Raw genomic sequence first — 21,108 nt, 5'->3', positions numbered from 1 at the left:
GTATGTACTAGCAGCATCCGGCGTATTGGAAGAAAACATGTTGGGAAGGAGAGCGAACACCGGACGAACTGCGCTTATGAGATGTGCCCAAACATAAACAGTCGTGATTTACTTCGGACCCGGCGACGTTTCTGAGTTCAGAGCAAAGTGCTGCTGGGCTAAACGCTACTAGCTACTCGCTTCTGGAAGTCTCTCTTGGGTCGTTAGTCGTGCCGAATGGACGGATAATCAGTGGCAGCACAGGGGGCTTGTTCAAGAAGAAGAAGCGCTAGCAGGGCGGACAGTGTGGTGGGGTTTGGGCTCTGATTGAAGACGGGGGAGCTCGTCCTTGGGTGATGTTATCCGTACTCTCTTATGGCAGACTGGTAGCCAGGGCTGTCCTCGGCGGACTCTCTCAAACCGACGGTCGGGACTACAGCCTGGTCACCGCCAGCTGTGGCTTCGGCAAAGACTTTCGCAAGGGGATCCTGAAGAAAGGCATGTGCTACGGGGACGACGCCTGTTTCATAGCGCCGCACAGGACCGCCGATGTTTTGGGTAAGGTGTTGTTGTCACTTTTCAGACTGTAGACTAGTACAGTCTGTAGTTAATTGATTTAGCTAATCCACGTGCCCTCTCTCTGTGCGCTGCTGTGTGGTCTGTGGGTGACCTTCAGTGAGCTAGCTTGCACGTGCACGGACCACTCGGATGAAAACAGAGAAGCCGGTGTCATGCCGAGTTTTGCACCCCCGCCGAGAATTGCATCCCCACCTTCCGGGAGCATATTGTAATGATTTATACGGAAACTTAACTGTTTAAAATGATATAATTGACTGGGTAGACGTGATCTCCAAGCCAGGGGGTCTGTCCTGGCTCATGGAGACCGACTTAGATGCATTAGATCCGCGTGGAGGTGACTTCCATGCTTGGGGCTCTCTTCTGGCTCATGGAAGCCGACTTTGGTGCTTAAAATCCGGGTACAGAGGACCTCGAGACCTGGGGATCTCTCCTGGCTTTTTGCAGGGGGGTGCAAATCTCGGCGACTTGTACCTGCCGATATTTGCATCCCTGTTTTTAAGTTAAAACAGTCCCAAAATATGGTGGGGGTGCAATTTTCGGCGGGGGTGCAAAACTCGGCATGACAGCCCCACTCCCTCCAGAGATGGGCCAATTTCCTATACGTTTTTTTGTATATAGCTATATTTCGTTATCATAAGGCTAGACGCGAACGTCAACCTATCAGTGCGCTCAATGCAAATGTCATCAAGCCACGATCACGTATAGAAAATAATGTAACGTTATGGATACTCTCCAAGTGGGGACTTTTGAGGTGAAACCGCAAACGACCTTTCACCTAGAAGACGTCCCACCGAAGAACAGTGGCAGTGGGAGCTTCCAAACACTACAAAATGACGGGATCCAAATAGGCTTTACTTAATGAGGCCAAATGCCGCACATTTCCGTCTTAAAACGTCTCAGACTTTAAACCGTACAATGTCTTACAAAGGTCAGAATGGTTGAGCATGGAGGCAGCCATGTTGCTAACAACGTTAGCAGCCTAGCCGAGCGTAAACGCTTTGTCCTACCTACCCCGGTAACCGTTTACCCCTTTGCCACGGGGGGTAAACAAAATGCTTCTAACCACGTGGATCGGCACATTGTATAGGATTGTGTTCCGAACAATGTATGCCGCGTCGTTAACGTTGGGCTTTATGACGTTATGGAAAAAGCAATCAAACTTTGAAAAATGACTTGGTGGTTCACGTGTTAATTACACAGAGAGCGGAGACGCTTGGTAGTAAAATCTGTCTCTGACTGCTGGTAAAACTCCTTATTGGGCTGGGGATGAGATAGAGTAACGTTAGCTGAATGTAGTAAAACGAGCATTTTGCTTGATTCATCTGCATTCAAGTGTATTGGATAGATTGATTGTGTTTATTTCGAAGTGGGGGTCCCCAGAGTGTTGGTGGTGGTCCCTATCTTACTTCAGTCTCTGATGATGAGAGGGCTCTTCCATCCTGGGTTCCCATAGATGGAAAGAGAAACTGACACTGTCACTGATGCCCCTCCAAGGTTATAGTGAAATATCATATTGAAAGTGATTGGTAATAGTACTGTTTCACTCTGAGGTATGTGTTTGAACCTGTGTAATATAAAGGAACAAGATATTGTTGATTTCCCAGTTTAAAGAGGGAACCATAGGAGAAACATGCTCTCTCATTCATTGGTCGTTATACAGTGATGCACAAGACAGTGACATAACTGAGAATTGTATACCATTTTAAAACAAAAAATGTGATTATACTATTTTGGCCCAATCCTCCAGTCCTGACTCTCCTCCACCCCCCCTCTTAAGAAGTCAGCATATGGATGGTGTTGGGTTTGGGGTGGGTGTGCTGTTACAACTGCCTTCTCTGTGCGTCTCTCGACCGGTTTCAAGGAGGAGGTTTTTGCACGATTCAAGATCCAGCAGAGTCTGATATAATCTGAGCAGCTAGATGTGTTTTTGCATCAGTTGATTGATGTTTGATCATGTTAAAAAAGGGAGGGGGTATCTTCTGTAAATGAGGCAAGTGTCATGCTGTGCACTAGGGCTGCACAATTAATCGTATTTTCATCGTCATCGCAATATGAACATACGCAATAAACACATCGCAAAGACTGCCTGAAACGCAATGAATAACAAAAGTGGTTTTATTTACATGCGTAATGCATTCCCACCCAGCATCTGATCATTTTGTCTTGTGTTGTAAATCCAGCGTACACCTTTCCCTTGCAACAGTGCGCTCCGCCCCTCTGCCAAAGCCCAAACACGCTGTGTGTAGTTTCAGCTAGAGAGTCAGTGTGTATTTCATTTCGTTATTCAGTGGGCATAGGCTATGTTTGGGGTCTATGTTAGCATTATTAAAGCAGAAAGACATAGGAACTGCATAGCTAATATGCATACTTTAATATTTGTTATTTATCGCAAGTCGTATAGTCATCGCTATATTGAGCAATCTTATCGCACATCGCAGATTTTCCTCATACTGTGTGCACTGTGCAGCACTTGGTTGAAAGCAGCTGGGTTGTTGCAGTTGTGTGTCTGCAGTCTGTAGCTACTGTCAACTGCAGTTAAACATTTCATTATAATGTTTGCAGTGTGCAAGTGTTTTGAGGGTGACAATGGCAGAGTTCATTACAATACGACTAATTTAACCAGGCACTTTAAAGGAATACAAGAAGTTTGAGCTCACAGATAGGAATACAGAGGACGTATGCGCTCAGGCAGCAGCAAGCATTCATTTTAAGTAACATTTTTAAATAGCTACAATTCTAAACTATCGGATGCACACTTGGTATCGGCAGATCCTCTGTATTTAGTAACCAGGATCGGTTTCTGAGGCAAACACAATTGGCCTAGATTGGGACATCCGACCATAAGCAAAGAACACTGCTGGGTTTTTAGCTGTTGGAAAATAGGAATGCATTGTAGCAAAATGTATAACAGCTTCATCCTAGATTCTAGATGTGCTTTTACCTGTCATTCAAACAACTCAGTTTAAATTGGTTTATTTTTTGGCTCATACAGAATAAACAGTACACTTTACATATTGCTGATATTTATAATGCATTGCATTATAAATATGCATACTAGGCATTAAGCACTAAATCGCGAAGACTGTACCTCTCTAGCCACACCATCCAGCTTTTTGCAAAATATAATTTGGTTTTTTTAATTCAAATCTAATGGACCTTTTCGGGGGATACTAATGCCATCCAGAGAGGCTTCACAGTCAATTGGTAACAAGGCTGTAAATGTTGACAGGCTCAAACTACTGTACGAGTGCCAAGTTAGTTAGCCAGTAGCATCAGTAACTGGAGAGCTAGCCAGTAGTAGCCAACACTAAGAAATTAAATTAGCATACCGGACACACTGTTAAACCTGCTGTCAGTGATCTGCTTCATCAAGCTGATGATGGTGTCAACGTAGTCCAGTATCCTCCCTTTATTATTTATATAAAAGGGAGCAAGTGGACAATATGATCCGTCAATGTCTATGACATCATCAGTGATGTCGTCGGTGATAACATTATTGACCAAAATCAGCTTATGGCATCAAGTGTCATAGGCACTGTTGATGTCATAGGCATTGTGACATCATCAGTGATGCGAAGTTGAGCTGTGCGCGGCTGCACATGCCAATAGAGCAGGCGAGGCCACGCAGCAACCGAGCTGCGTGCGGCGAGCCCAGGCTTCCGACCCCCGTAGTCATTTAAATGTCTTCCCATGGGAATAGTAACGTATACAAAATAGAAATCTGGCTGCTTATTAGGGGTTATTGCAGCACCTCTCTGCCAGGAGATCAGGGACTGAAATACTTAAAGATGGACTGGTTTGAGCTTTTGAATATTGCAGAAACACTTAATGGCACGGAGTGTTGAGGAATATCAATAATATGACATATGCCATACAATAAACATGCATCATAATAACGGCATTTTAAAAGAAGTGTGAATAATGTGAAGTACCCATATGCCCCCCCCCCCCCCCCCCACCATCCCAAACCACCTTCACTCTCTTTCACCTGTGGAACAGACATTTTTGGGATGACACAGTGAAATTAGATGGCTGGAGAAAAAGTATTTTGACAAATGCATTGTGGCGGCAGTTGGTTGGCTTCATGAAAACAAACATTGCTTTCATGCCTGCAAATGCCTCAAAAGGTCGTCGTTTGTCACTGGATTCAGGTTACCAATATCAATATTGTCAATGATGCGCGACCTCGCATGGGTGTCACATTCTTACAAAGGCAATGTGTGTCTGAGAGAATAAATGTCCAGGGTTACGACACACCAGCAGGACAAATGTGATCCGTGTCAATATACTAAATATATCTGATGGAGGCAAATATGTGCTGATGACGTTAACTGATGTCTGCTGCGACGAATATTCACCGCCAAGGAGTTTGGTTGGTGGGGAGGACGCGTGGATGCAAAAAGCAGTTCATTTCAAATGTTTCCTCTCCACTTTGTCCACCAGGTGTCGCAGACGGCGTGGGCGGTTGGCGTGACTACGGCGTGGACCCGTCTCAGTTCTCCGCCACCCTGATGCGGACGTGTGAGCGGCTGGTGAAGGAAGGCCGCTTCACACCCAGCAGCCCGGTGGGCATCCTGACCTCCGGCTACTACGAGCTCCTACAGAACAAAGTCCCCCTGCTGGGTGAGTGTATGCATTACACGCACCGTCGCACGCACACACACACACACACACACACACACACACACACACACACACACACGATGGTGTATGCAAGTGATAGTCAACTTGCGGCATGTGATGGAATTGATTTTTTTTTTTTTACAGTGCACCTGAACGCAACATGCAAGATACCCGCTGAATAAAGGCGCTGACAGGGTTCTGCGCAGCCTCGACTTGGAGGAGGCGACAGCGAGACTGTGCATACTCGAACGTAACTCGGGGCGTTGGCTGCGGTACACGTCCAAAACGTTATCGTGTCGTTTACCAAGAACTTGCAATCATGTCGGTGGGGGGGACATTTTATTGTCCCTCCATTTTAAAACTCATTCCGGTGAGCCTGCAGAAGGCTTTGCTAGATGAGGGACAAGCACGTTAAATGAGGAAATGGCATTTCCTCATTCCTCACAACTTGACGCCGCAGAGTCACATTTTCGAGGAGCTGCACGCCCCCTCCGCCGAGCTGCGGCGACCCCCTCGGCGCAGTCAGCGCCGGCGATTTCGCTCAAGCATAATTTGCGCTCAAGTGTCCAAATGTTCATGTCATTCTGGCCAATACTCCAATTCTGTTATAGCATTTCAGTCTGGAATATGGAATATCTTTCAATAATCTATGATTTAGCTGCTAAATTGTCAAATACCGCCGTCCGCTCGCTACCCAGGCACTTATGTATACTATGTACTTAACCTAACTAACTATCCGGTGTACACAACATTGTCAGCCTAAACTCCGGCTGACACCCCAAAAACCTACAATCCGCTACAGAAAAATTTATATTGTTTGTTTATTAACTGGCCCCTGATCTTCTGTCATTTCACGAAAGTGGCCCCCGGGCAAAGGAAGTTGAGTATCTCTGCTGTATGCAAAGTTGTTGGTGGCGGGAGTCACGCAGGTTTCCATGTGAATAGTTGTCTCACTATTATCTCAAGCAATAGAGAGGCAAAGTGACCGCCTACTTCCTGCTTCAGCACTGTACCAGAGATTTTTATCCGCCCTTTATTTTCCCATAGACATTTCATAAAATGCTTATAAAAATAGTTTTACTTGTTCAAACCAAACGGTTCAGATATATTTACAATCGAGAGAGACCATAGAACATTTCACTCGGACCAAAACTACATCGAAAACATATTTTCTTTAAATCCGCGATTTTTTTTACCTTTTTTTTCCCAGAGTGAAATGTTATGCGGTCTCTCCTGTTTCTAAATATATCTGAACCGTTTGGTTTGACCAAGTAAAACTATTTTTATAAGCATTTTACAAAGTGTCTATGGGAAAATAAATGGCAGTACTGTCTTTCACCAATGTAAACAATTCTTGTTTCGCTGTTTCTCTCAATTTATTTTAGTTTTTATGTGTTTTTTTGAGTGAGATGTGTAAAAAATAATCCACAAATAAGGCTTAGACCAGCATCCTATCGAGTCCTGTAATAGCCTGTTCCCATGAGGTAACTAATAAACTTGATCAGGCTGTTTTCTTACACCACTGCTCAGAGACAGAGTCTCCATGACATCATGGGTCTAAAACATTTCTCCCTCCTAGCAGAGCAGCCAAGAGGCAGAGAAGCCAAATGTAACTGACACTGCAGGGTTCAGGGTTCACAGAGATTTTCAAAGCTGGACAAGATTCTGACATGTCACATATGAGTGACAGGTTCACATATCTGCAGGGACCTGACCTACAGCCAGCGCTGCTGTTAAATATGGCCTAATTTTATTTTGGGACGCCGTGACAAGGTTGTGTGCTTGACCATCCCTGCTCAAGGTTACCTGTGACTTAGGCTGTCAAAGAATATTCTATATTCGAATATTCAAATTAAAAGAATATTCAAGTATGAAAATTTATATTAGATTTTATTATAACAATGTTTATGTTGAAATTTAAAAGAAGTGTTTATGTTCAAATAAATATACCAAGTGGTTATATAAGCTCTCTGGTTGTATTGATTTGCCTTGCCATGAATGCAAAAAAAATATTTGTATTCAAATATATTCGAACTAACGTTTTGTTTAGAGGGAATATTCGAATATGATTTTGGGCCCATTTTGCTCAAGGTTCTTTGGGATGCTGGCTGCCCATATTACCAGCCGCAACAACGTGTGTGTGTGTGTGTGTGTGTGTGTGTGTGAGTGAGTGTGTGTTAAACGTGACCAGCGTGGAGACACCCACTGTAGTGGGAACTTAACTACCCCAGAAGTGGTGTTGAGTACTTTGCAAGTGTTTATATGTCTGTCTGACAGGTTTTGTCAACGTGATTAATGTCACAACCGTGCAAGATGCAGTCATGAAAGTTTGCAGGTGCGTCACAATAAAGGCAGAGGTGGAAGATGGGTGTGGTCCGAGCAGGGGGGGGGGCGGATGTAGCTCCTCCCATTTTGCGCTCCTGGCCCACATTCATTTTGAAGTCATTGGTATCGCGGCGGGTGCACACATGAAGCACGTAATGATCAGGTGCATCAACGCTCTTTTATGGTTGTAAGACACGTGTCTGTCAACAGTGTCGTAAGACACATACTGTAAGTACGTCTGTCTTTTTTTACTTACAGCATTTTTGTCTTAAGACACTGTCGACAGACACTTGTCTTATACAACCATAAAACAGCCTTAAAGATGGCAGCATTCTGTGCTTCAGTGACTCCCTAAAGTGAAAAACTGAATATGCTTCATCTCTTCCTCACTGTCCACACTGGAAAGAATGGATGTCGACTTTTTAACTGTGAGCTAAGTATGACTGAAATGACTGATATCAAACCAGAATGTAGCTGTCCTATAGTGCCTTAGCTTAACATGTAAGAAAGAACATCTTTTTTTCTTTCATTGTATTTATTGCACGACGTCTCACGGGGTACGGTGGTGCAGTGGTAAGCGCTGTCGCCTCACAGCTCGAAGGTCCTGGGTTCGATTCCCACCTGGGACGCTGTGGGCGCTGGAGTTGTGACCCCCCCATATCTTCAGTGCCTACTGCCCAGGTGGGCTATCTCGTCGAAAGGGCCTTTCTGTGTGGAGTTTGCATGTTCTCCCCGTACCCCCCAGGGGGTTCCTCCGTACATAACCCCCCACTAAAAACATGCAGAAGATCGTCATCCGACCAGTGACGACAACATCTGAAGTTCGTCCAATGATGGTCCAATGAAGGTCCCCGGGTGCTGGAAAGAAATAGCGACCACTGCTCCTGGCCTGCCCCCTGGAGGAAAGGACAAGCCTGGATGGGTCAAATGCAGAGGACATATTTCACCGGCCACCGTCAGCATGAGTGTGTGTTGTGGCCGCATGCATGTGTTGTAGTGTGTTCGTGTGACAATAAAGACGGGCTGCCGTCTGAAATCGTGTTTTTTTTAATCATCTTTCTCTGCTCCGCTCTGTCTCTAGGGAGCAGCACCGCCTGCATTGTGGTTCTGGACCGGCGGAGTCACCAGCTCCACACGTGTAACCTCGGCGACTCGGGCTTCCTGGTGGTCCGGGCGGGAGAGGTGGTCCATCGCTCGGACGAGCAGCAGCACTATTTCAACACCCCCTTCCAGCTCTCCATCGCCCCTCCGGGGTCAGAAGGGGTGGTGCTCAGCGACAGGTCAGTGCTCTCCACAGACTATCAATAGACCTGAACAAGTGAAAAGTCGATTGTGTCTTTGACCATAGCCACCCGATGTGGGGCCCGTGGGCCACGTCTGGCCTGCACGTCCTTGGTTTTGGCCCACCAGGGATTTGGCGAGCTCATTACAACAACAACATCGTCCATGGCCGACATGACTGTCTTTCTGAGGCTGTAGCGGGCACATTTTAAAGGTCGAGTTAAGATCCTGGTATCATATGAAACTAAACGACGTAAGGCAGCCATTGGTACCAAGCAAGTCATGCTAACTTGTCGGAAAGGCGGCTAAATAGCGCTCCAAAAATTTGGCGAGGAAAAAACTGGCATGGCCATTTTCAAATGATGACTGATGTCTAATATCGGAGTCTCAATTAGTGGAGATCAGAATCTAATCTCATGCTTCTTCTTTTTTGTGGCTTTTCCTTGTTGTTGCAATCAACAACTCTGCAAATTAATCAAATGACTGTTAAGCCGATAAAAGAGCAGTGTTTTTAATCGTTACATTTTATTTGAGATTTAGAATGTAAATTGTCTATAAAATAGCTAGAATACATTTTAATGTAATGTCATTTCACATAATATCAACATTTGTTTTTGGCCCACGGCCCTCTATCCAGATTGATTTTTGGCCCTTCATGGGAAAGAATCTGGATACCTGTGGTCTTGACAAATTCCACTACAAAAATGAAAAATAAGGCCATACCTATCTCACTGCTAGTACACAGAAGAACTAACATGAGTGCTAACAAGGGCTGGGAGTCCATTCCAAAAAGAATCAATTCTGTGATTGAACGCTGCATTTTTGGGGAATTGAGAATTGAAAATGAAGAAAATGTGAGTGTTTCCAGAGCTGAATTCCTCTCTGCTGATTCTGATCAACTGTGTGCAAGTGGCTCCAGTTTGCCCAGCAACAGAGAGACAGAGGGAGAGATTACACCAGGTATTGGACATAGAAAATGCCTAGTTCTACACCACACATTGCCATTGGCACTTTGGTTAAAGAAAGTATGTAAGATGTCAAATTTGCAACAAAAGGCTTAGATTAAAACAATGTTGCCGCCAGTTAATATCACACTTGTTATTTGACAAGATCTGTTTGCATCCTGCACGTTTAGGTTTTTGGAATCAACAAAAACATTTTCTATCCAGAATATCTGGAATGCAACAGCCCTACTGCTAACATACACTCAAGCAGGCAGTATGTACAGTACTTGCTGTGGAAACAAGTTTGGCAAGTTCTTCTTGGAACCTAAAGGACATGTTTGTGGATCAAATAAAGCCCTGCTTTGGCTTCAGAGTGCACAGTAGGACAAGATCAGTTCACCTCAAATAAAATAAAATGACTAGAATTGACAGAAATGAGTCAAATATTTATTCAAATTGGAAAAACTGAAAGCAGGACACAATGAAGAGACAACGTGTTCAAAACAGATTTGTATTCTAGCCAGAGTTGATTCACCTCATACAGCCTTTCTGTTTACTGTAGCTTCTTGAAGGCTCTGAGTAGGTGTTGTGCTGAGTCTTGTCTTTGACCAAGAGGAATCCAGATCTCTTCCAGACGTCATAGACTGGTTGTTTCTTGTCATGATGCCACTAGCAAGCATGTCTGTGCTAAAAACAAACTAGCAGACTAACAGACGAGATCACAAGATATCACAACAACAACAGAGGATGGACCCACAGCACGGTCGGGGAGCCAATTATGCATTCACTAATTGACTTTAAATAAATAAATACAGCTTTTTTTGGTGCATTTGATGGTCAGGTTGGCGCTCAAATTTATTGTGATTTTTGTTTGTTTTGCCATTTGACTGAAATTTGAATATTTAAATTGCTCCTGGCAGGCAGCCTTAAGCTTCTGGCATACTCTTCGTGCCCAGCCAAGCGCATAGGGCGCGTGGCGATTATGGCGTCATCGCACGGGGCGTGTCGGGGGGCGAGGCCTGAGCGCAGCGCGGCGCGTCCATGGAGATTTTTCTATCAGCGCGTCGGGTTTTGCTGCCTGTGCCTGTGAGATCTCCGTGGTAGGCTATCAGCGGATATCTGCTGTCAGTGATTGAGTCCTCACCGTCGTAAAGTCGCCTTTGAAGCATGACGTTCGATTATAACGAACTAGTTGTGTGGCTTAGCCTTCCCAAATGTTGAGGGTCGTTTTTTATAATTTAATACATAGAATTGGGAACGTTACATTCAATTTCATTCAGACTGCCTGGCGCCTGGAGCTGCGCACTGAGTATGTTCTGTTTTGGCCCGCGCAGAGTGCGCGCGCCCTCCTCGGAGCCCCGCCTCCAGCGCGTGCGCGAAGAGTATGCCAGAAGCTTTACTCCACAGAGTGCACAGGCTTGCAGGCAGGAAACAGTCCAGTTCTTTGCACACCAGCATCCCGCTGCCTGATCGTCTGCAATTGGTCTAAAATATCGTGTTACATCTCAATGCTGGTAACATCTTGTCTCCTGGTTTGATTTAGGAGATGATCACGCCATCTTTTTATTTTATTTATTTTATTTATTTTTTCAGTGCAAGATATAATAAGTCTCCTCCAGACCAAATCCTCATATTCCCTCACCCGGCTTTGTTGCTTCTTGTTGTTGTTGTTGTTGTCGTGGTCATGTGTGAGTTTTGGTCACCGGCCGCTATCATCAGGTTCCACAGTGCTGCTGCACTAAAAAAGAGCTGCAGGACGAGCAGTAAATCACAGCTAGTCTGTAAAGGTCACTCACTTAGCACTGCTGCTTCACATATGCATCAAGAACATACTGACCCAACATACAACTCAGTGACATTAGCAGCAGCAGCACCTGTACAAATACCTGCCAGCATCGAAAAACGAGTTTAGGAAATGCACAGTTCAATGTGATATCGCCAAATTGTTTGGATGGTTTTCAACTGAAGTTGTTTGGATTCATTTGTTGTTACATGTTAAAAACAGTCAAAGCAGGTGAAACGCACACCTGTCCTGTAGTGATGAGGTCCTGGCTGAAGAAAAACAAGTATGAAAAATCTCAAAGTAGTGGCACACTCGTGGGTTATTAAGACGATAACAAAACCCAACGTTTCAGCAGCTACGCTCCCTGATGGGCGGCTTAGCTGCTAAAACGTTGTTTTGCTAGCAGTGTTGGGCAAGTTACTTTCAAAATGTAATATACTACATATTACTAGTTACTTACTTTCATTTGAAAGTAATAAGTTACGTTACAATATCACTGTCTGTGTAGAGTAACTCCTTAGTTATTACACTACTTTTGCGTTACTTTCACCAAAACAACAGCAGTAGTATAATGACATCGCCGCACTGGAACCATCCTGAAAAATGAATTAACCGTCTTGAAGTCAGTGTAAACAATCCAAAATTCTAAATTTGGATTTTCCTTTTCCTTTGTTATTGTCATCTATAGTGGTTATTTGCATAAAAACAGTTTGATTAGGAAATGATTGTATCTCTATTTAAATATGTGCTTTGATTAAAAAAAATTAACTTAATTTGTAACTTGAGTTGCTTGACAAAGTAACTGGTATAATATTACTGAAATCCTATAAGTTATATTACTGAGTTACTGCTAAAAGTAATGTAATATGTTACTTTTGTAATGAGTTACCCCCAACACTGTTTGTTAGTGTCTTTAATAAACCTTTGCATGGGAGCTACGAGTGTGTGGCTACCTTTATGTTTTTCACATTTAAAAACTGATCCATCAGAGCTAATCTGATGGTGCTTTATGCTCAGCATTCTTGCATATGTATGTATGTATGTATGTATGTATGTATTGTATGTATGGTATTAGGGCTGTGAATCTTCACTGGCCTCACGATTCGATTCGATTACGATTCATCTGTCAACGATTCGATTCGATTAAACGATGCATCACGATGCATCGCGATGCATCTTAAATCGATGCATTACTTTTTCCGCAATACATGATTTATTTTTTCTCACTTTCTTTTTTCTCACTGTGTGGCTACTTTTAAAATAAAAGTGCATTTGGAATTGCATTGTATTATGATCCATAATTAAAATAAACAACTGCATGTACTTCCATTACATTTTATTTGATATATATATTTTTTTTAATAATCGATTTTTGATATTTGTTAATCGATGCAGAATCGTGCACGTCCGCATCGCGATGCATCTTATAATCGATTATTTTTGACACCCCTATATGGTATGTATGTATGGTATGTATGTATGTATGGTATGTATGGTATGTATGTATGTACCGTATGTATGTATGTATTCGTCACATGATTCTGTGACCTCATTCCTGTGGCCCCAAACAGCCTCAAGCAGTCCTCTACAACGTGGCCTGTAGAACGCACGTGAGCCATGTGACTGCAGCCAGTCACCTCAGCTGTTACATACAACAGCTACAACAGTTGGTTGTTAAACACAACAGTGTGTGTGGGGCCCCACACATACACAACAGCGTGTGTGGGGCCCCACCACACATACACAACAGCGTGTGGGGCCCCACCACACATACACAACAGCGTGTGGGGCCCCACCACACATACACAACAGCGTGTGGGGCCACACACACATACCAAAGGGACAAACAGAGGGTGGTGGTTGTTGTGACATTCTCTAGTGTAAAGCTGTGTTCACACCGAGATATTTATTTTTCTCTGTCGCTCGATTCAACCCTTTGGAATCGCTCTGTCGCTGTGTTTAAATCGCTCGTGAACTGTCACAAGAATTGACGGACATCTGGGGGCTATAACGTTACGCAATGTCATGATGTTTGTCCACTACGAGCCACCGTATTTGTTTATAAGCTGAGCCTATCAGCGTGCTCCTAACGCAAGCTTGTGGGTCTATACCGGTAGTACAGACTTCACTTCATGTCAGCTGTCAGCCTGTCAATCAGCTGTCAATGTGGTTTGTTGCCACACTAATAAACCAGCGGTTTGTTCCAAGCCAGTGTGATCCTTGACTCACTCTCACACGGCAGCCGATCAGCGTTGAACAGCGAGCGACTGATGGCCAGCGTAATTTAGCTCGAGTTGGGATATTTCATCTCGGGCGACGAGCGTATTTTCGCCCTATCGCGCTGTCTCTGTCGCTCGGACGCCCAGCGATTTTCCCCCTGGGCGAATATACGCTCAATCGCTCGTTTGCATTGACTTTGTATGTAAACTCGATGCCAGCGAAAAACTTTAATAGGTCGGTGTGAACGCAGCTTAAGAGGACAGATTGTCTCCCCTATATTTTGATTTAAATTGTTAAATTGTTAAGTGCTTATAGTTAAAAGCATTGACACAGACCATCCTAATATTACTGGGCAGCTGGCAGCAATTACATATGTAATGGATAGCAGAGTCTCTCACAAATGAGAATTATAGTGTCTGGCAGAGACAGACAGGGCAGGCTGCTTCCGTCAGCTGTCGGACTAAACACCCACGCCCCACCACCACCCTCAACATGTGGTGGCGGTGAGTGACCTTTGACCTAGTTTGTCCCGTGGTGGAAAAGCTTGTGACTGACCTCTCTGTCTCCTCTAGTCCTGAAGCAGCTGACAGCTCCTCCTTTGACGTCCAGCTGGGGGACATCATCCTGACGGCCACCGACGGCCTGTTTGACAACATGCCAGACTACATGATCCTGCAGGAGCTGAAGAAACTCAAGGTGTCACTGAGATGTCTGCTCATATCCACACATATCTGGCTGTTACATCTGACGTCCATGTAGATACCTCCTCTGTGATGTAACTGTTTTTTGTTTTTTTTGTGCTCATTTCAGACCACCAACTATGACAGTGTCCTGCAGACTGCACAGAGCATCGCAAAGCAAGCTCATGACCTCGCGTATGACCCCAACTATATGTCCCCCTTTGCACAGTTTGCCTGTGACAATGGCCTGAATGTAAGAGGTAAGCATGCCATGTTTGAGGGGTTCTATTTTTTATTCTTCTGTTCTGTTTTTTAATACATTTTATGTATTTATTTATTTATTTATTCATTTATTTATTTTATTTTATTTGAGACTGACACACCAAGTCTTTAAAAGAAAATAAAATAAAGGGGCTATCGTTTGAAAAAGAGTTTGTGCATTTTGGGAGCAGACTACAAAATTGGGGACTTGGTCAAACATTCGATTAAAATGTATTAATGGCCCCCAGATCCTTGTCACGTGTTCCTCAATAACTAGAGCTGAACGATATTTGCAAAAAATCTTAATTGAGATAATTTATACAGAATATTGAAATTGCGAACTGTGATTCATATCATGACTTTTGTTCTTGTTCTTGTTTTCATTTTGCTTAAGAAAAAATATGTCTGTGTGCAGGATTCACTGATTTTTAGTATGATGAAAGGTTTTCACAAATATTGAACTTGATCCATGGACCAAAGAATAACTTCTTTATTTTGCACTTAAACAATTAATAGCAGCCTCTGCGATTTGAAAATAGCAGACGTTCATATTGTATTTGACACTGGAGGGCCAATGGCCTTGCACCTGCAATGCTGAAATTCCAGCCTGGGGTGTGTTTAGAGTCAGCAAAGTTCCTCACTCTGTTCTGTTGTGTCGTTCTGCAGGTGGGAAGCCAGATGATATCACGGTGCTGCTGTCCATCGTGGCTGAATATACAGACTAAGTGTGTGTGTGTGTGTGCGTGTGTGTGCTTCTTCTGGGCTGATGCTCCCTCCCCCCCTCTGCCTGAGTCTTCCACCTGCAGCCCTCCCAAATGCACTGCCCCCTGTGGGCTGACAGGGGAGGTGCACCGGCACGACGCACACTCCTCCTCGCTGTGGGACTGACGTCCGCCCGTCTTCATGGTTTTCTTCCTTCCGTTTTAGTTTTGGTGCTCCGACGGTCGAGGGGAAGCAGGCAGCTAGGACCTTCTCATGTTGATCATGATGCAGGAGGAGCAGAGAGCAGGGGGACGCCTTTAAGTCTCCCGTGTCTCATCGCCTGGTGTCAACACATCCTAGGTGATGTGACTTAAGGGACGGTCCCGAGTGCAGGGTGGGGTGGGGTTGAGGGATTGACATTCTGTCACCCTCGTGTATAAACGGTGATACTGTAAGAGGAGTAAGCCATGCGTTTTGGAGTCTTTGAAGAGTAGCGGTATAGTGTTGCCTGGTGAACCCGACTGTCTCCGTTGTTCTTCTCATTCTAGTTGTTGAACTATCCGTTCCATGTTGTAAATGTGTGTGTTTGAAAAGGTGGTGGGATTTAGATGGACGTGGGCAGGTCTGATCGCAGGGTGAAGAGTAAGGCTTTGTGCTTGCAGGCTCTCGGCCTGGGAATGTGCATGCTGGAGGAGCTAACTAGCAGAGATGGGGAAAGTACACGCGTTCTTTACTTAAAGAATGTGTATTTTGGCATTTTTAATATACTAGTAGGCATCTCGCGCGCTACACGCGCTTGATTCCTAGCGCCGAGCTGGCCCTGCAGCTTGGACACGCTGCGCGGGCTCACCTGCTCCTATGACATCACCGATGACCACTGCGCGTTGCGGCCTCGCCTGCTCTATATGACATCACTGACGACATCATCATGGATGACATCACTGATGACATCATCACTGGACTTATAGCCTCAGCCACGCTGTTCGTCTTTTTTTCCTATCTCATTTTGTGCTCAAAGTTCAAATAAATAAGCCGTTTCTAAAACAGGTGATGATGACAGACATGATAATGGTCTGACGTATGATAGATAATACAGTAAATACAGTAGCTAGCTAGCGTTAGCCTCTGGCGTAAAACGCCACTGAATGACCAATTTGATATAACTGTTAACCAGTTCGAGTTATGCTCTTTCCATGAAGCCCATCGGTTTTGTGTGCCGTGCATTAAAACTAAAGTAACTGGCCTGTTTTGAAAATGTAAGCAGTAGAAAAGCATGAAAAAATAATAATAATAAACTGTAAAGTACAGATACCTGAGAATCCTACTTAAGTATAGTAACAAAGTATGTGTACTTAGTTACTTCCCATCTCTGCTAAATGGTATTTTCCAGCTAAGCTCACATTGAAAGAAGACATATCGTATAGTAAAGAGAAACGGTCAATGTTACAGCCTGCTATAGTGATGAATGGTTAATCAGGTTTGATCAGTTGGCTGAGGAATCTGTCTTGTCTGTGCGCACACCTTCACGAGTTGTACATATTTTTGTGTGTTTTAAGGGGTATGTAACTGGCCTTTACATTGCCTTTGCTTTGGTTGTTCAAGCAAAGAGTTATTGCATTACTGTTGTGGAAGATGTTCAGATGCATTAATAAAAAAATATGATTAATGCATTGTTATATTTTTCTCGTATACGATCGAATGTTGACGTAAGCTTTATCAATCCCACACTTCCACTTGCTGAGATGAACAAGATGTTTGCTGAGACTGGTAACTGCAGCAGTAGTGTGGTAGGGTCTAGATGTGTGTGTGAGTGTCGCGTAATTGAGTGTAAGATGTTATTTGTGTGTGTGTGGTATTAATGTTATTTGTTATTTCACAAAGCTAAAGCTAGCATCTGGGAATGCTCAGAACGGCAATGATAGGTCAGGCGTGAATTGAAAGAAAAAGATGTATTTTTTTAACTCCGTTATTTTGTTTTAAGAGTAATATGTAATGGATGACAAAAGGATTCAGCTATCTTAAGGATCAGATGTGCGATGATGAGTGTGAAATTGGTTTTGAATTTTTGTTCTGTTCTTTATTTCCCGTCAACGTTTATTCGCTGCTTCTCTTTTGTAATTTGAATGTCTGTATATGACGACATGATTTCTATGAACATGGTCACCATGATTGTAATGAGTGTATTTAAATGTGTGTGCTGAATTTCATGAATTTGCATTCATCATCAAAGACATTGATAATACTGTTCCGGTCTTGGTAGTCTGTCCCTCTAAAAACTTGCCAGTGGTTTGGACAGTGTTTTTGTTTTTAACAGTTTAAAAGCAGGTGCACCAAAGACACACTTTGTTAGTTTGTGTGTAATATCATTACGCTTTGTTGGTAAGAACAACATACAGCAATACACTGTAAAGTTCCTTGTGCTCGTATTATATGATCACTGGTCAACTGGTTGCAGTCTGGCATGTTTTTGGTGGAAATATTCAGAGGGAGAGGGACATTCAAATATATTTTCTATGCCTACAGTTGTTTGCTCAGAACAACGTGTCATATTCTTGGTTGTAGTTGTATGTGACTGGTTATCTGTAAGAAACTACAAGGCAGGTTTTATAAAAAACCAAAGAAGGAAAGCCATATAAACAAATTATTCGGGCACTGTTCTGTAAGTGCTCCTCTAAAGATTACATTGTGTTGATGGAGACCAATATTGTCACTGTGTTATTTCATTAAAAAGAAAAACATGTTAATATATTAAGTTCAATAAATCATAGTGGTTGTCATTGTGGAAGTCCCCCACCCAGCATCTACCTTATATATATATATATATTAGGGCTGGGTATTGGTTCAAATTTCAAGAATCGATTCGATTCCGATTCACAAGGTTCCGAATCGATTAATCCCGATTCGATTCAGATTCGATTAATTTCAATATCGATTTGGTTAGTGATACTAAAACATGTTTTTTGAGCTGTAACCTGAATTACATGACTGTCCAGTTATGTAACACAGGGGTTCCCAACCTTTTTCGCGCCAAGGACCGGTAGATACATGGGGGGGAAAAAGTTGCGGACCAGTTGTCAATTTTAAGTTTTAGTTACACATATATTTAGCTACTCACCAGGTGGTGACAAAGCCAAAGGGTAAATAACAGCCTTTTCATCTGTCAATAAAGACACTTTCACAATTATGCACAGTTATTTGATTTCAACCTATATAATTTCTAAAAGTAGATAATGATCAAACATTTCCATTTATGTAGCCTACAGTATTTATGTTTTTGTTTCAACTACAAACAAATAAACGTCAACTTGAAACTATGTTTCAACTACCACACACAGCCTATAATATTATAGCCTGTGTTTATTTTTTTATTTTTTTTATTAAAAAAAATCGATCTCTGGACATATGAATCGATATCAAAGGATTAAAATTAAAATTGGAGAATCGATTTTTTTTTTAACCCAGCCCTAATATACATTATATATATACTTCTCCCATGGGGTGTAGCATCGGTGCAGCAAACGCTAAAGTGGGAGTTCTCCAATTAACACATTTAAATGATTCAGATTTAACTAGTGTGTATTCCTTGTACTCCCAACGGAGACAGTTTTATGAGTGTTCTCTGTCTTATTATCTGGATTCTCTCTTACTGCATGATTTCTGTCCTAGCTGTTGGCATCGGTGTCTCATGCACAGTAGTATACCAATTTGGCATCACCCCAAAACACCTGTCTGATGATGCTGTACTACTTAATTGATGGGAAAACCATATTTTCACATAATTCTAGCTCTATTTTTCTTGTGCGCGTATACAGGTTCAATACTTACTAATCTACCTAAAATGTAGGCCTGTGTTTGTCAGAACGATGTAACCTATATTAGCAGAAGCAGGGGTGTTGAGATGTGGTGTGTGGTGCCGTTAAGTTACGAAGGTGAGCACAGTTTCTCAGCCTTAATGAATAGCTACACCTGTAATCAAGAGACCTTTCCTGGCATTTGCAAGCTTGTCTTGTTTTGGTCACATTGCTTTTGTGCGTAATGTCTGTGAAATCACCCCCCCTTCCCAATACCTATATTTCTCTCATGTTCTGTAAAGCAGTTTTTCAAAGGTGCTTCTGCAGTCAGTACACCTTGTACTGATCATTGTCCTTTCCAGCAAGCTGTGTGTGTGCGTGCGTGTATGAAAGACACACCTATGTCTACAGTGTAACAATGCAGGTCTAATTTCTGTAAATATGTTTTAAAATATGTACAATATTTAAATAAAGAATCTAGTATTTATACTAAATGTGTTTTGATGTGTGTTTATGAGGCAGGAGCTGGTAATATTCCTTCTAACCAAAGTAGTGGTAGTACACAATTACAGTACATATTTGTTTTTAGCTTCTACTGTTGATGTAAATATAAAGGAAGGCCAAGAAAATGTAAATGTTATGTAAATAGTACAGCAGGATGTGCACAATGTTTACAGCCTTCTCTCTGGGGGGCTGGATTATTTTATTATTTACTTTTTATGGCCTTGTCAGGTCTTGAAGTTGTATTTTGTGATTGGCAATGGCCAGATATTTTTTTAAAAAATGTTCTTGAACATTTTTATGGCATAATGCAATTTCTTCTCCTGACTATACTGTGTGTATAGCGGTCACTATACAAAGCTTTCATCAAGACTATTACTGCAGTCAGATGTTTGTGGTACAACACCCCCCTAGGATGCTGAACAACCCACATTGCTAATATTGAAATATTAGCAATATAGCCTATTGTAATAGTATTCAGAAGAAGCATCCATCAAGAGGCCTCTCGTTTTATTCTTTGTGTCTTTCCCCACAAATTATTTGCTTAATTTGGGATCAATCTTTTGGGCTCAACATGAGTGCAAGAGAAAAATCGAGAAGATACTGATAATTCGGCTGACTCCAATTCTAAGCAGTACAGGCCCTCCTCTCATTCCAAACCTTAAATGGGAGGACAAATGTTTCCACAAGCATCCATAAAAGAACGAGAGAGAGAGAGAGAAATCAGGAAACAGCTAGTGATGATTGCAATGCCAATTCAGAGAGACAATTTTAGATTTGGGGTAGTTGGTTCACTTATTAAGGCGTGGTACTTGTTAACTTGGTGTATATTTTTGACCTCATCACTCAACCAAGCATATGCAGTCATAATGGTAGGGTTTACAGGAGACAGACGTCTGACGTGTTTACCTGAAGAAGGATGCAAGGAAAAAATTAAATATCTGAGTTAAGAGTCAAGATAATTACATTGGCTCATAGTGAGTTAATTGTCCTGCTAGCTATGCATAATTAATAAGATATTGATATCATGGGTGTATAGCTATAGCTAACATGGCTGTCCACGGTTCATTAATGTTAACTAAAAAAAATGCCATGAAAGTATTTTTTTTAACTGACAGTTGTGATTTCACAGACGAGCAGGCAAAATGACCGCTGAAGGGTCACACCGGGTGGTTTGCACCAGTAGATGGCAGTAGAGAGTTATAATGGATGTTGGGTGTTGTGTTTACCTAATCTGTCCCTGCTCTCCTTGTAGCCACTAGCTGCTAGCCTGCTACCACTAGCTAGTTACTTAGCTGACAGCAGAGATTCTCGCGAAAGGTGTGTCAGCTGACAGTTGTGTGATGCTAGTGTGATTAGCTTCGCAGATAGCCCGCAGCTATAAGCTGCTGCTTTACTCGACTAGATGGTTTGCGTTTTTTATCCGTTTAGCTAGCTAA

The 21,108-nt window shown here is 42.8% G+C and overlaps 1 protein-coding gene across 1 annotated transcript; it reads left to right on the top strand.

Moving 5' to 3' along the window:
* Positions 1-45: 45 nt before the first annotated feature.
* On the top strand, positions 46-19,587 carry LOC310795648 (protein phosphatase PTC7 homolog). Its single transcript, XM_083657735.1, has 6 exons — positions 46-537; positions 5,002-5,181; positions 8,588-8,786; positions 14,307-14,430; positions 14,545-14,674; positions 15,342-19,587. The coding sequence occupies exons 1-6, from the start codon at positions 336-338 to the stop codon at positions 15,398-15,400; spliced, it is 894 nt and encodes a 297-aa protein (XP_083513861.1). The 5' UTR covers positions 46-335; the 3' UTR covers positions 15,401-19,587.
* The last annotated feature ends 1,521 nt before the right edge of the window (positions 19,588-21,108 follow it).

This window comes from Poromitra crassiceps (genome assembly GCF_964638095.1).
Source record: "Poromitra crassiceps genome assembly, chromosome: 21".
NCBI classification, from domain to species: domain Eukaryota; kingdom Metazoa; phylum Chordata; class Actinopteri; order Beryciformes; family Melamphaidae; genus Poromitra; species Poromitra crassiceps.
The sequence above is the reverse complement of the archived record's forward strand: the minus strand, read 5'-3'. Positions and strand labels throughout refer to the sequence as shown.